The sequence below is a fragment of the Cryptotermes secundus genome, unplaced genomic scaffold (assembly GCF_002891405.2).
Source record: "Cryptotermes secundus unplaced genomic scaffold, Csec_1.0 scaffold238, whole genome shotgun sequence".
NCBI lineage: Eukaryota > Metazoa > Arthropoda > Insecta > Blattodea > Kalotermitidae > Cryptotermes > Cryptotermes secundus.
Window position 1 is genome coordinate 192,769 of NW_019728500.1, and position 17,017 is coordinate 209,785.

General features: G+C 37.3%; 1 protein-coding gene across 4 annotated transcripts in view; it reads left to right on the plus strand.

Moving 5' to 3' along the window:
- LOC111865192 (sodium/potassium-transporting ATPase subunit beta-2) overlaps positions 1-17,017 on the plus strand; it is a 29,717-nt gene that overhangs the window by 9,115 nt on the left and 3,585 nt on the right. Inside the window, exons 2-8 of one of the 4 annotated variants that reach the window (XM_023853026.2) lie at positions 6,329-6,469; positions 8,059-8,175; positions 10,408-10,589; positions 11,266-11,364; positions 12,593-12,761; positions 13,043-13,175; positions 15,295-16,916. In XM_023853026.2, coding sequence (XP_023708794.1) covers positions 6,329-6,469; positions 8,059-8,175; positions 10,408-10,589; positions 11,266-11,364; positions 12,593-12,761; positions 13,043-13,152 — 818 coding nt within the window. In that variant the 3' untranslated portion in view covers positions 13,153-13,175; positions 15,295-16,916. Of the gene's footprint in view, positions 1-6,328; positions 6,470-8,058; positions 8,176-10,407; positions 10,590-11,265; positions 11,365-12,592; positions 12,762-13,042; positions 13,721-15,294; positions 16,917-17,017 lie in introns of those variants that run through there. The other 3 variants (XM_023853025.2, XM_023853024.2, XM_023853027.2) reach the window with 3 other exon arrangements.

Consider the following 17,017-nt stretch of genomic DNA (forward strand, 5'->3'; position numbering starts at 1 on the left):
CACCATTCTTGACTTCGGCACTAGATGGAGGTGACGTATCAGCTTCTTGTTCCGGACGCTTTAACTCCGGGGAAAGAGCCACCGGTGCCCATTGGATAGGAAGCTGTGTGGGCTTCAGAGCCGATATGGACGCTGTGGAGTGGAGAAGAAACTCTTTTCCTTACCAGAAAAAAAGTCGGCCGTTCTGCCCTTAACATGTTTCTGTACTGACTGAGCTACACCGGCTCCTGTCTTATGAGGTGGAAATTTAATTTCTCTATAAATGAACTTCATACTTCAAATGGTTAAGTAAACGAAATAAGGTATAATATGCTGACGCATTCGATTTCACCGTTGAAAAAGGATCTAGATAATTTCTTCCAAATTTTGGCAAATCAGCAGAACTGATTCAAGCAGGTGGTAAAATATTGCTGTCTAAGATCCGTCAGCTAATAAATTATATTTGGAATAAGGAAAAATTGCCTGATCAGTGGAAGGAATCTATTATTGTACCAGTTCACAAGAAGGGTGATAAACTGACTACAGTAATTATCAGGGGATATCACTGCTATCAACTACATACAAAATTTTATCCAATTTTCTTCCTTCAAGGTTAAATCCGTACATAGATGAAATTATTGGGGATCATCAGTGAGGGTTTCGACGTAACAGAGCAACTACTCATCATAACTTTTGCTTTCGTCAGATACTGGAGAAAAATGGGAGTGCAGTGAGACAGTACATCAGCTATTCATAGACTTCAAGATAGCCTATCATTTAGGAGGGAAGTATTGTACAATATTCTGATAGAATTTGGGGTACCGCTGAGACTAGTTAGGCTGATTAAAATGTGTTTAAACGAAACGTATGGTAAAGTCCGTATAGGTAAATATCTGTCTGGTAGTTTTCGTATCCAGAATGGTCTAAAACAAGGAGATGCTTTATTACCACTGCCTTTCGACATTGCTTTAGAATATGCCAGTAGGAAGGTCCAGGAAAACCAGGTGGGATTTAAATCAAATGAGACACATCAGCTATTGATCTACGCTGTTGATGTGAATCTACTGGGTGATATTATAGATACCAGAAAGAAAAATACACAATCTTTAATCTAGGCTAGTAAGGAGGATGGTCTAGAAGTAAACAGAGAATGCAAGGCAAAATCATGACATAAAGATAGCTAACAGATGCTTTGAAAATGTGGTACAGTTCAGATATTTGGGAACGACAGTAACAAAACAAAATCTGATTCAGGAGGAAATTAAGAAGGGACTGAATTCAAGTAATGCTTGCTACCATTCAGTCCACAACCGTTTGTCTTCTCGTCTGCTGTCCAAAAACATAAAAATTAGAATATGAAGAACTATAATTTTGCCTGTGGATCTGTATGGGTGTGAAACTTGGTCTCTGACATTAAGGGAGGAACAAAGACTGAGGGTGTTTGAAAACAGGGAGTTGAGGATAATATTTGGACCGAAGAGGGATGAAGTGACAGGAGACTGGAGAAAACTGCATAATGAGGAGCTTCATAACTTGTACTTTTCTCCAAGTATAATTAGAACGATCAAGTGAAGGAGGATGAGGTTGACAGGGCATGTAGCACGAATGGGGGAGAAGAGGATTACATGTAGGATATTGGTAAGAAAGCCAGAAGGAAAGAGACCACTGGGAAGACCAAGGCGTGGGTGGGTGAACAATATTAAAATGGATCTTAGATAAAATGGGATGGTATGGATTGGCTTTATCTGGCTTAGCATAACGACCAGTGGAGGGCTCTTGTGAACACGGTAATGAACCTTCGGGTTCCATAAACTGCTGATAAATTCTTGAGTAGCAGCAGAATTGGCGGCTCCTTTAGAAGGGCTCAGCTCCATGAGTGAGTGAGCGAGTACTACATAAGTGATGGCCATTGGAAAAGAGGAAGCAGATGGATTTAAAAGGATAAACGAATGAATGAAACCACAAGGAGTTGGCCCTTCCGGCCCCTGCACTGCGACTTTCAGTGAGGTTTAAAAGGTTACATCGTCCCGATGGGTTTAAGTCTTAATGTGGCCATTCTGGTATCACGCATAGTACGACAAGCTTGGTTTTAGCGATTTGCCCCTATCGAGATCTCAACAGTGACCGTCGAAAACATACGTTTTGCCCATTTGTTTATCTCTGTCGTAACACTAGTATTCCAGTAAGTAAACTTCTTACCTCGTCAAAATGAGAGGTCACTATATCCCTCAGTCGGTCGAGGACAGATAATGTTAATATTTAGTGTAGTTTTCAAATCAATGTCACGCCATAGTCTTCTGAACCAGTAATTTCATTATGCTTTAGACGCTAATTACTGCATGAGGCATTTCGTCCATTTACAAGGTTTGTACCGGGTTGTTAAGGATATGCAATCGCTGACACGTGTGTTTCTAGAAGACATCGGAATTACGAACTCTGCTGACTGCAACATTCCATTGTTTTCCTCACTTCCTGCACAAGAATGAACACGTTTTTGCTGAGAATAGAGAGTCCGAACTAACTTGATCATCTAATCTCGAAGTTTAGTGGTTCGTATTCCTGTTAAGTATTCCGTGGGTTCCAAGTTATACAGTCTCAGGCATGAGACATACCGTTCGTAATTTCTGTCATGTTCTCCAGGGAAATACAGGCGTAAAACCCCTTCAGACAGACAACTACAACTTCCTTCTCCTCCCTTCCCAATCATAACTCATAATCACCCTGCTTTTCAACGGCATATGACTTACGAAACAGATGACTGCTACTAAATATAATTAATCAAATATTGGCTTTACACTCCATCCTTCACTCCCACTAGCCTCGTCTGCTCCTCTGTCCGTCCAGCCAATTCTTAGATAGTTTGTATGTGTCTGAAACTTCTGCTTCTGCCTCGCTGGCCTGTTCCCACTCAGAACTGATTATGATTTTATGAATCTTATAAACAATTGATAGAGTCGGGATAACTCAGTCAGTATAGGGACGGTCTACGGACTGGAAGGCTGGGTTTCAATTCTCGAGAGGGCCCAGACCGACTTTAGAACCCACACAGACACCTGGTGAATAAGTACTGAGGTCTCTTTCCCCGAGTGTAAAGCGGACGGGGAGTGAAGCTGACTACTTACCTCCATCTAGTGTCGAGGTCAAGAATGGTAGAGCTATATCTCCGCTTCCCCGTATGTCTTCATGACATAGTGCTTAATTAATTAAGCGCAGGGTCAACTTCTCTTTTACAGTGAGTTGGTAGGACTCCCTGGAAGGGGGGCCAGCCCGTTACAAGGCCGCTACCTCCACAGAACCACACTAACAGTGAAATAACGCAAACATTCATATATCGAGTGGGATTCAAACCCACGATCCCAGTGTTTTGGCAGACGTAAGTCATGTCTTGCCTTATACCCCGCGGCTACTACGATCAGTTGTATAAAATTTCGACTGTGCTCTTAAGGGAAGAAATTAGATTGAGGACATCTGAGAACAAGGTGCTGAGGAAATATTTGGACAAAAGGGGGGAGAAATAACATGAAAATGGAAATGCGGCACAGTGAGGAGCCTAATAATTTGTGATCTTCAGCTAATACTGGTGATAAAGTCAAGGAGGCTGAGGCAGGCGGGACATGAGGCACGCTTGAAAAAGACAAATTCATACAGAATTTTAACCAGAAAAATGGAGGCAAGATATAATCTCGGAGACTCAGTCGTAAATGAAAGAATAATATTAAAATGAATCATAAACAAATAGAGTATAAGTGTGTGAACTGGAGCCATCTGATACAGAATGCATAGCACATGAGGGCTGTTCTGAACATGGTAATGAAGCTCCGGTTTCCATTAAAGACAGAACATTCCTTGACCTACTGAAAAACTATCAGCTTCTAAAATGTGACTGTTCTCCATAGTTAGTGCTTTGAAACAGGACATCATCGCTCTCCTCTGTGTTCCTAGTATATTGATATTGTGTATATTAGTGACGCATCGTGCCTTTGCTTGGTCTGCAGAAATTCTGATGACAATCGCTAGGATTTTTGTGGTCGACAGGAAAAGCGTTAAAATCCTACTTCAAAATTCAACACCTTTACCGACTGAAATTGAATTCCTCGCAGCAATTGCCGTTTTTATAACAACACATCCTATATACCTTTTTTATTGCTAGTGGGGTGGGACTAAGTCCTTTGTACTGCGGCCACTTCTGGCCTATTGTACCAGTCCCAGATGATAGGTGAGAGTGATTGTGGAGCAATTGGTGGAATGAAGATTGGCAGGGGAAACCGAAGTACTCGGAGAAAACCTGCCCCAACGCTATTTTGTCCACCACAAATCCCAATTGATCAGACCTAGGATCGAGCCCGGGCCGCCGTGGTGGGAAGCCAGCGACTAACCGCATGAGCTATGGCGCGGCCCTTCCTATATACATTGCTATAAATCGTATTTCGTATATATCAGTTTGACAAATAAATATATGGCAAATAACAGTCTGAAATTTGACTTGGTTCATTCTGGTCCTTCACACTAGCAATAGTATAAAATATCATCAATTGATAATTTCTTTCTTTCTTTAATACGTAATTCATTCTTTACATGTTTCGGTCGGAGCGACCATCTTCAGAAGGACAAATCAATACACGCGGAAATCACTATTACAATGTCACTGATCACTACCAGTACACACGGATACCACCATTACAGTGACATGAATATAAAATATTAGCCTTTAACAATTACAGCGATGTTCTTGAATTTATTAAAACATTTAGTTATAATGATTTATAAAGGCATATATATATATATATATATATATACACACACGTGTGTGTGTGTGTGTGTGTGTGTGTGTGTACGTACTATGTTGTTCCACGTCTTAAACGCATTAAACGGTAACCTGCCCGAAATGGAAAAGTCATATTTAGGATCTATTGAGAGATTCCGTTATAAGTAGATTTTACGGTAATAGAAGATTGACTGAATTACGTGATTGGTTGTAAGAAGATGAAAGAACTATAGAAAGCGTTGGCTCACTGTGTATTGGTCATGAAGATTACTGCCGCTTCGTCACGGATCTGTAGCAACTCGGCGTACGTCCGGTGACCGTATACAATTATTACGATTTGCTTTCCCATTTTTTTTTTTTGAAGAGGGTACCGATACTGTTGATGCCACTGCCACATCGTTTCGTTGATTTCCGGATCCACCTGAAGTATCTATGTAGCGACTTATGTTCGATATTACTCTATCGATCGGCAACTGTTTGTCGTGGATTTACCATAACATAACTGTAAGAAATATATTCATGTATTGTTATTTCCATTAAACGTTTTTGGAACCACATTATTGGACGTATTGAAAGAAATATTCACTTAATATCATTATATATTATCGCTTCCAAGAGATTTCAGAGATGAAATAAACAGACTGACGAGGGAGATAGTTCAAATATAATAGAAGCATATAGCCCTCGTTATAAAAATTTCAAATAGATATATCAGCTTTTTAAGATATAGCAAGAAAACGCGCTGTTCTTGCTTATTGTAAACAAATGTAGTGTGAATGTTATTCATAATTTACATATTTTCAAAAAGATAATTAAAAATACCCGCTCAACACTAGGAAGTGCGGTATTTGTTCGCATTCTTTTCTACCATCGCTGATACTGCTACTATCAAGTTTCGATAACATAAACTTCAGTGCATGAAAGTGAGCCACTAAGTAGCGGGTTAGCTGATACACGTCAATATACACGTCAATTTGTTTCCACTTGGTCTTTGCCCAGGGGGCACGCGGTAGTGTAGTTGGTTGAGGGGCTATGCTACAAGTTGGAAGGTCGCGGGTTCAAGTCCCGATGAGGTCACTGGATTTTTTCAGTTGACCTAATCCTTCCAGCCGCACTATGGCCCTGGGGTTGACTCAGCCTCTAACAGAAATGAGTACCAGGAATTAATTAAATAATTTTCCTGGGGAGTAAAGCGCGGCCGGCGCGTAAGGCCGACAACCTTACCGCATCTTTGAGCCGATTTTCTAGATAATGTGGGACCCTCAACGTCTCATACCAACCATATGGGCCTTCACGGTCTGGTACAGGGATAGCTTTACTTACTTCTCTTCGTCTTTGCTCTTTCTTTGCTTATTAATGTTTATTTTTTTTTATATACGCAACTAATATTCGGCAAGGAGACTTTCCGCAACTAGTAGCGGCATTACTAACAAGTGCGCAAAACCGCGTCCCGTTATGGAGGGAAGTAGGGATGATTGTTTACTCCTACTCTCTAACACCATGTGATAGAGAGCTGTAACAAACCAATCTAGTATAAAATAGACCAACATTATGCCACGCTAATTCATTTTCTTTCTTTTGTAGGCGGAGTCTTCATTTTCTATGTCATATTCTTCTCTGCGCTGGCTGCCATGTTTGCTATCTGTATGAAAGGCATGCTTTGGTTCATGGATGACAAACGACCCAGATACCTATTGGATGATAGTATTATTGGCTCAAACCCAGGTATTACAAAGTCGCATTGCCTTTCTGGGCTCGATATGTTAGCATTTTCTAGCATCTTCGGTGTATTTTTACACTACTTTTTGTATTTTATGGGGCACGCAGTAGCGTAGTTGGTTGAGGCATTATGCTACAAGCCAGAAGGTCGCGGGATCAACTCCCTGTGAGGTTATTTGATTTGTTAATTGGCCTAATCCTTCCAGCCGCACTATGGCCCTGGGGTCGAGTGGGCCTCTAACAGAAATGATTACCAGAAATCTTCCTGGTGGTAAAGTGCGGCCGGTGCGTAAGGCTGACAACCTCACCGCCATCTATGAGCCGACTGTCTAGAAAATGTGTAAGCCTCGACATCTCACAATCTTATGGGCCTCCAAGGCCTGTTACAAGGATAGTTAGTTAGTTATTGGAGAGGGTGGGTTTCCCCATGCACTTAGACCTGTATTGGTCCATTGTGCTTCCCTCTATGATTTCTACCAGTCTCTATATCCTACCGGTACTGGTGCTTACAATCAGTCCCGCCCAGCCAGCGAGACCGGCTCTACTTGCTGAGAGGTATCTATAATGCTTCCCCCATCTACCAGAGGTATTAGAGACTGCTGTTGGGCGGGAAACATCCGTAATTTGGCTCAGTGACCTCCTTTGGAGATATGAGGTTCTTTTACCTGCCGTAAAGCTACGACACGGGACCCACGGCTTAAAGTCCCTCCCGGAGGACTTGTTCCCTGAATTTTTCCGCCCTTAAAAATTCGACGACCTCCGCCGGGTATTTGAACCCGCGTACTACGAGTCATGAGGTGGGAACGTTACCTCTAGACTACGGAGGCCGCTTGTTACAGGGATAACTTTACCTTATATTTTTGCGTGTTTTATAAGGAAAGCTTCGTCGAAGTTATCATGTCCATCCACCCACAGTCTACATGTCCTGCCCTAATATGCTGGAATCAACCGATAGATTTTCATGAAACTTTCTATACTTATCCCCTCCCCGCAGATGTCATCCGATTTAGGAACTTTTAATTTTCTCGGATAGCTCAGTCACTATAGGGACGGCTTCTGGCTGGACGGCCAGGATTCAAATCTCGGCAGGAGCAAGATCTTCAATTCTCCACGACGTCCATATCGGTTCTGGGGCCCAACCAGCCTCCTGTCCGATAGATATTGGGAGCGGTTGATAATTCTCCTCTGAATCTTCCAATATGGTTATCAATTTATGTAGGATACTTACATACGGTCATGTTCAACATACAGTGTTATTAATTTTGTTGCTAATGTACTGCACTTAATTCCCCAAATTCTCTAAATAACATATAATAACATATATCATTTTTCAACTTGCATTATAGCAGTTATTTAAATCTTTAGCACTGGTTTCCAACCAGACTGGGGGTCCATGTAGCCCTGTAGTCCAGTGCTTACCAGTGGCTTTTTTTTTCTGGGGGGTATAGCAACTGGGGTGTTAAGTTGACCGCACACCGCCAGCTAGTGTCTAAGTTAAGAATGCATGGAGCTACACCTATATCTTCATGGCAAGATTCTTAATTCAGAGGGGAAACTTGCGGAATCTCCACAATAATCCACTGTTTCTTGTACAGGTCTTGGCTTTCGGCCTATCTCTGACGAAGTGTCTGCTGGAGCCCTAATTTGGTACCAGGCATCTAATGAAAGTAACTACAGACGCTGGACTGATCAGCTGGACAAGTTCCTAGAGCGTATGTATATAACACTAACCAAAGTTAATAATATAGAAATTTCTTAGAATGTCAAACTACTGTATTAGAAGAAATAATGCCTGATTTAAATTTATCATAAATATGAGTTGATTTTCAATTTTATCAACACTTCCATATGTCCCTAGACTGAATCTAAGTAAAACTTGTATAAATATTCTTGTGTGTAGATAAACCTAAATATTATAGGCCTGTAAACAGGATTGGCAAGGGGAGTAAATGCGGAAGATAGCGCCTGCATACTCCCAAAATTTGTTTTTAAGATGCCCAGTGTCTAAAACCATTCTCAAAAATGAAACAAGCTTTCCAACTGATTCTGTATAGTGCAATAGAACGTCACCAGCGTTTCAGAGGAAACTACTGCCTCCATGTTCAGGGGACAAGAGTAAGAAGATTGCTGTGTTCTGAGATGTGAAACCAAGGTGCATCACATCCAAAAGATTATAATATTAATCTATTATAATTGTATTTTTGCAAAACTGATTAACTCTGTTTGAAGATATAAATTATGTTTTCTTTTCTTTTTCTAAATGTGCACCATACTGGAAATATTTCTTATGAATAGTAGAGATCTAAATCAAACAGATTATTTTTGTGCTTATTTGTATGATGACCTTTTCTGAAAAAAAAAAAAAAAAAGTCCTACATTTCATTGGCATTGTGTGCAAGGTAATGACATGTAATCAAAATCAGTTCAGTGAAATGGACCAACACAGTCCAGACTGAAATTGTTCGGTCACTTGTAACACTTCACACAAAGAGTGTATAAACCCAGTGCAACAGCACAGGCGAACCAGTAATATTTCACAAATTTTTATTTTTTTAAGTCAAAATTAATTATTGAATATCTTTTATATCATGAACATTAGTTAGCAGTCATTTAACATATTGTGCAGCACTGTAAATATTGTTGTTTTAAGAGTAATAATACCACTGATGATTTTTGTTACAGTGTCTGGAAATTTTGTTAGTAATTATGACAAAATTCTGAGAAAGTTAATCTATTTCATACTGGAGGTTGGGTGGCAAATTTCGCATCACCTGAGACCAGCATTTAGATTTTTGCCTGCCCTGAATGTTAGCACATTATTTCCAATGACATTCATTTGTTTATGCATTATGTCAGCATCCAAAACAAGGGAGTGTGAATGTACACCAATGGAGTAAAATACTTTTCCAAATTTGTTCTTTTTGATTTTGCATGCCATTACCATATTTGCATGATGTTTATTTGTTGTAAATAGAATTTTATTATTGCAAATGTGAACACATTGTTATGAAACTAATCACATTACAGATATATTGAATAAAAAATAAGCACAGATCTCAGCAAGTGCTATATTCTGTGTTAAATACCAGTTTCTATACATTGCCACATTCTTGATGAACCTCAAAGTTTAATTTGTGGTTGATATGATCACTTAAGCTAAAGTCAGATTTACCTATAACTTTCAGTGTATATGTATATCCTCAGTATTATATTTCATTGATATCCATTCAGTAGTATAGGAGGTGGAACAAATGAACAGAAAGACAAGTAGTATGTGTTGGAGTTATGCATTTCATTCACAGAACGTAGCAAAATTATAGAACAGTAAGAATTATACATCACAGTTAGTGAGAGCATGCAATAACTTGAGATTCCTATGCAGCTTTCTTCAAATCATAGAATGATGCATTTTATTTAATTTGTTTTAAGGGCTATTAGTGATTCTATGAGTACATTGACTATACAACATAAGATTGTAGGTTGGTAAGTTAATAATGAATTAATTACAATGGATGTGGAAGGAAATGGTCATGACCACATTTGCAGAGGTATCCTGGCATATACAAACATGGACTGAAGAAAACCACGAACACCCTCAGTCAGTATTGTTAGTGTCATCACCAGAATTCAAACTAAGCACTTTCCAAGTCAGAAATTTTAGCACTTAAGCCCATTTGTTTGGCAGCATGATGCACAATCTGTACTAATTCATGACATTAATTTCCACGGGCAAAAATTGTTCCTGTTTCACAAGTCATACATGTTCATATTATCATTACAGCATGTTACAATAATATTGTTTATTTAAAATAAAAAATTAATTTAAGGCTACATTAATTTGCTTGTAGTTGTCTCAACGCCTTACTTCTTCATGTATAATAATGGTAATTCAAATAATAGTACATGGGGTCTACATTGCATTACAAGGCATTACGTGTTTGCAGCATACCATGTGGCACAGAAACTTCCTGGAGGAGGAAAGAATCAGCAAGTATGTGATTTTGATCAGCCTCCTCAGGATGGTAAGGTGTGTGAAGTCAACGTGAAAAATTTTCAACCCTGCACCATGGAGATGGGGTATGGTTTCAACAGATCATCTCCCTGTATCTTCATCAAACTCAATAAGGTGTGTAATAGTTTCACTCATTCACTTCTACTCATTTGCCTCTTCATTATATTTATTTGTCAAGGAACACAATTATCTCATTCACCATATCTAGACTCTTTTGAGTGCTTAAGGAAAAACCACAGGAAGTAGTTACCTCCTTGGCAGAACAGCACTCGTAATGAGAGCAAGTCTCTTGTAAAAAAAAGATTCAACAGTCCACATCATTTCCTAATCTTTCACACACTGCACAATGTTGAAAACGATTTACAATGAGCAACAAGTTTAGTACAGTTCATTTAACTGCTAAAATTTTTGTGACAGTACCATCAGTATTATTACTGGTACCAAAGAATCTTGATCAGACATTCTGTGTCATTCTAAATACTTTGCATGAGCACTGCCAACAGATTCATAATTTCATCATGACTCATCCCTCCACTTGTATGCCATTTTATTTTCATAGTCTCTACCCACCTTAACAAAGATGGGGTCACATAGGAAGCATAATTAGTACATGTTTTGAGCCATAACGAAAGTCTGGTATTAGTCATATTCACAAAGTTTACCTTCATCAGGCGAGGGAATGGAAATACATGCAAAAAATAGCACTAGATATGTCTGGCATTGAAACTCATACCTCTGACACATAAGTTCATGTCCCCATTGCTTGATAAGGATTCATTCTATTTTATAGATCTATGGTTGGGTGCCTGAGTTTTATGAACGCAACAAGCTGCCTGAAGATATACCTGAGGACCTGAAAATCCACATACTTAAAACAAATCCTAAAGAAGTAAGTGAAGATGTTAGTTTATAATGCTGAATATATGTATCTTAAATCAAGATATTTAAAAGTAATATTTTTCCTCAAGGCTGTTTGAATAAATTAAGAAATTCTAGGTAAGTTATTTTGAGTTATAGTTATACAGAATTCTTTCACATGGTTATCTTAAAAGTTTATTCAAGATTTCCTGTTACATTTCTCCCTCATATGTCAAACTTGGTGAAAATAATACACTGCTGTTACTAACACATACCTCATTATGTTATTAAAACCATATCATTTTCATAAAAGAGGTGTTTTAACAATATTTGATGAAAATAATATAAAGAAAATAAATTAAGTGATGATAAACATCTGTCTTCTTGGATGTGTTGCCGTATAGTCTGGTAGACAGCTATCAATGCTTTGGAGAACTTGCTGATACTGCATTCAGGGTAGAAGAGTAAGCCAAGAATTTCTCCCAAAAAATATTTGCATAATCAGAGAAATTATTATTTGGACAAGTTCTGTTACCTTATATGGAAAACACCAGAAGTTTCCTAGTCCCCTAGAAAAATAATACCAACATATAACAAAAACAAGAATATACAAATAATGGAACTGGTTTGACCCAGAAGGCTATATACAGAGAAATGTAGGAGTTATATGGGAGCACATAGTACAGAGGCATATGGGCTTATCATGTAGTACATATTCTACTTCATACACTGAAGATCTGTTGAGATTTGAATAACTTCTCATATATTTTACTCAGGTTTTGGAAAAGTTGGATTGGATCTGACTAATTCAATTATTGTTTTACATACTGCTATATTTTTTATACTTTGCCATATTTTAATAGAATTGTACTTGCAGCTTACATATGTTTCAGTCAACTTTCTTGTGTATCACCTGATAATGCCCACACGAGATTAAAAATATAATCAACAATAAGAAATAAAAATCATTAAGTTTTTTGGTATAAATTCATGGAACAGTTATTGTATGACTCATAGTGGGAATTGTAATATTTAAGTCTTAAAAATGTCAAGTGTTTGGATTTGAATCACAGAAATTATAACTTCATTCCAATGATATTTGCTGTCATAACATATTTGAAGATTAGCCTTGAAGCAATGTTAGAAGTACTGCTAGGCCCATCTATTCTAATGAATAAAAGGGAAGCTTTTTTGGCTTCTTAAACACACAGTCTGAGGTATTGAGACATAAACAATGATAAATCATCTTTTTGTTGTAGCTGAACCAAGTATGGGTGAGCTGTAAGGGAGATAGCCCTTCTGATAGCGAGAATATGGGACCTATCAGTTATATTCCAGGCCGAGGATTTCCTGGATACTATTATCCTTACACAAATATAGATGGATATCTCAGTCCTCTTATTGCAATACATCTAGCCAGGCCAAAATGTGAGTCAGTTATGTTACTTCTCCTCTATCTCTTAAGTTCTACAATTTTTTATTGCTTATTTATTTTTATGTCCTAAGCTTTTAATGGTATAAGGCCCATATAGTTTCATAAAATATTTTTAAGTTATTTATTACTTAATTAAGTGGATTTAAGAAATATTTGGGTAAAAATTATGCATATTTGTTGTTTTATACTCAGTAGTAACATTTCATCATGACTATTCCTTCTATTTTCATATATTGGTTTTCATAATGTAATTTTAATTGAATTTCTCTTTCAGTAAATACTGTGATTAACATAGAATGCAGAGCGTGGGCCAAAAACATAAAATATTTCCACCAACAAGGCCACAGACAAGGTTCTGTTCTTTTTGAAGTAATGATTGACTAGTCAGCATGGTGAATACATTACAGGTACCTGTACTTACTTCTGCCATTACATTTTCCTACCTGAATACCAGAGTTGACAAAGGAACAGATGTGTGCACACCTAGTCAGGCATGGAAATACTCAAAGAACATAGCTTTTATCACTATATAATTTTAAACAAATGATTTTAACTTAAAAGTTTTAAATTAAGTCACAAGTGACATTGATACAGCACAGTTGTTTCTCAATTATATTTTTAACACACTTCACTTGTAGGAGGTACAGTCACAATATGACAAAGCTGCCCAAACATAAAACCTCATATTTAGCTGCAGCCTGCCTGCAGATATCTCCATTTTTGTTCCATGAAAGGAAAAATGGCACAACTTTGAATCGCTGGGAGTTCTGTCTTAACACTATGTAGCCTATTGAAAGTTAGCTGATATTTCAGAGGAATGTATTGCATCCATCTTCTGGGTTGAAGATAAGCCAAGCAGTAAATCATCATGAAGAAAGCAAGCAGTCTTCAACCCTGAATATGAAGTTGATTATGTTCCTCCAAAAGGTCTGTTCACTTTCAAAAAACTACATGGAATTTTGCCCCAGAAAATAAAGCTCTTTGTTACCACTGCCTTGGGAACTTCAAATTTAATTTAAATCCCTATTTCACCAGAGGTGGTAGGAAAAGTTTGTTTTGGAAACCCACAGACTCTCCACACTCCCTGAACTTTAATCCCATTAGCTAAGGATTATGTTAAAGACAGGTGGATTATTTTGGTTCTCTGTGCAACATATAAGTTAATATCTTCAATGCCATTGCTATATAAGTGCCAGAACCTTCTTTTGTATGATTTCTACAGTAAGTCTAAAGTTCTGTCAAAATTCTGAACTATATATTGGTTTAACTTTCATTCTGATTCTCTGGAATTTCATTTCTACAAAGAATAAAAATTTAACCAGAGAGGAGTGTTAGCAGGGAAGTGCATATGTAACTGACTACATAGTTTACATTTTACTTGAGTAGCAAGTAGTTATGCAACTAATCCAGAAATTCCTTCTTGTAATGAAACCTCAAATTTCACTGCTGTCATAAAAAATTGTCATTGGGCCCCATCCTGACCTAATTAATTAACTTTTCATCTTCACTACTGGTACCTTTTCTCTCAGATCTATTAATTATTATCTTTCTAAATACACCTATATGCATGAGCAGAGTTATGGAAATATTTTGTCAAAGTAGAAATGGAGCCAAAGAAATTTAAACCTGAAAACACTGGGATTACCACTGTGCTCATCTTTGTGTTCTGTGTATTTATATACATAGAAGAATATATAAAATCTGCTTTGGTTGTTAACATTTGTTGTAATATAAGGTAATATATAAACTGTGATACCTTTGTATTTTAAAATGCATACTGTAAAATTGCCCAATAATATATTCAACTGCGAGAAGTAATTTTCCTAGAATGTGCCTGGGGAGAGTTTTTGTTGTTGTTGTTGTTGTTGTTGTTGTTATTATTATTATTATTATTATTATTATTTACCTTTTTTGCCATCTTCTAGATTGTGTGACATTGTTATCAGTATCATGATTTTTGTATTATACATGCATTACTTTATTAGTCTTTCTACCCTTAAAAGTTATTTTCTTTACAACTATTCTTCTCTATAATATTCAGAAAATATGAGAATCAGTATTACATTCTGGATATTAAAGATATCAACGTTTTGCTGAGAAGCATTTAAAATTTAAAATCCGTCTTTTCTAATAAGTGTTCAACATTTCATTATATTTAAATATACAAAAATCATTATATTTTAATATCCACAGTAAACTTTGGAATTTATAAAAAAAATGACTATTTTAACATTTTATTAAAGAGTTAAATTTTAAATTTATATTCTGCACAGGTACACCATTAAATATTATTGTAAAAAATTTAAATGTAAGATTATTTCAGAAAAATATTGAAACATAAACTGGTAATTTTTTCAAAACATCTGCAATATTTTATAGAGGAAATAAATCTAACCAACTCTACCATACATAAAAAAGGAATGGAAATGAGAAAGTTGGTGCATTTGTAGCATTCATGGATAACTACCTATGACTATCAAAACTTCTTAATGTCATAAATATTTTTTGCAACAAATCTCTTAACAGATTTGAAAAACATCACATATTTGGCACTCAGGATGATGGAGTGAAATGCTTATCTGGACATGCATAGAGTCCATCAAACAGGCAAATTTAGCAGTCCAATACTACTCTTAAAAGAGAGGCACTGGAAAAGAAATTTGGAACATGTACAGGAATGTCAGAAGTGGTGGTTGAGGGATGTAGTGAGTTTCATATTGTGGCATATTTGAATAAGGCAAGAACTGTGAGGCAAGCAGAGACAGCGTTGCTAGGGAGAGGCTCTGCAAACATGCCTGTTGCTAGACAACAGATTCTTAACATGCATCAATGTAGTAACTGGGAAGTGGTGTTTTTTACGCAGTCCATGTGACAGCTACATAATGCAACAATAGAAGCGGTGAGAGACATGTTTTCTATGCAACCTGTGCTGAGGCTACATAAGGAGTCGATTGTTATCACTGAGTGAGCAGTGGCATGTGTGAAGGCAGATTCAAATACCTTCACCATAGCCCAGCGAGTCATAATGGGTGAAGAAAAGGGAACCCAGTTACTAAGGGTATAACTGGGCCACTCTGTTCCTAGGGAATATAGTATATACAAGGACCTGGCCCTGCAGGTTGGGGGAGTCTGGAATCTGATATGGTTAAGATTTGGTCATGAGCCCCACAAGATTCGGACTTGAGAATTACTGTGCTTGTGAAGGCCAGAAACAATTGTGGACAACAGACTCATCCTCTTGTCAAAGAGGACGCTCCATATCAACACACCTATAACTGATTTGCAGTAATAAAATTCTGATCTTTGGCCCCAGATGGATGCTGGATACCAAGACAGAATGGCCGACTAACTGTCGGTCATAACATAACTTTGTCTTTCACTCTGATGTGACAATATGTAATAGTCTAGTACTAGATGTATGAGTTTGACCTTCACTCCATCCTCAAGACATAAAAATATCAATATTTCTGAATTTCCACATAGTATAACATGAATGGAAATTTGATTGAGTCTTCTATATTAAAACAGTCCTGAAAATATTAAAGCATTTCCTTAAATATTTCATAACACTATTAAGGCTAAGTATAGTATAATTAATGTGGATTAATTTGCAGTTCTGTTCCAAATATTAACGTAAGGGTAATCGTATTTGTCAAAATTATAACAATTTAAAAATGACCATTGAGAGAGGTAGTGTTAATTATTGTCATAACCTATACCATGATGTCTTGGACCATCTGAACTGTTTGATCTCCAGATTTGAGGTCAAGTCTTCCGGCATTGTTGTGTCTTCCTACCTTTCTTCTCCCTGTCAGTAGATACATGTTTTTAATGTGTTATTTACTGTTGCTGTCAGTATCATGACTATATATATAGATCGTTCATAAATATGGAGCAATTGGTGGAATAAGAAATTGACAAGTGAAATTGAAATATTCAGAGAAAACCTGCCCCAGTGCTACTTTGTCCACCACAGACTTCATAAGACCTGACCTGGGATCGAACACAGACTATCACAGCGGGATTCCAGTGTCTAACTGCCTGAAATGTGGCACAGCCAACCTATCAGTTTATACAACTCTTTATTGACTGTCACGACACAACAAACAGAAAAAATCAAGCTATGTTTCGCTACATGTTTCAGACACTAATGGCCATCATCAGGCAAACACATATTAACAAACATATATCATTGAACTGCAGTACATTAGATTGGATACAATGTTATTAATCATTTAAAATACTTTGC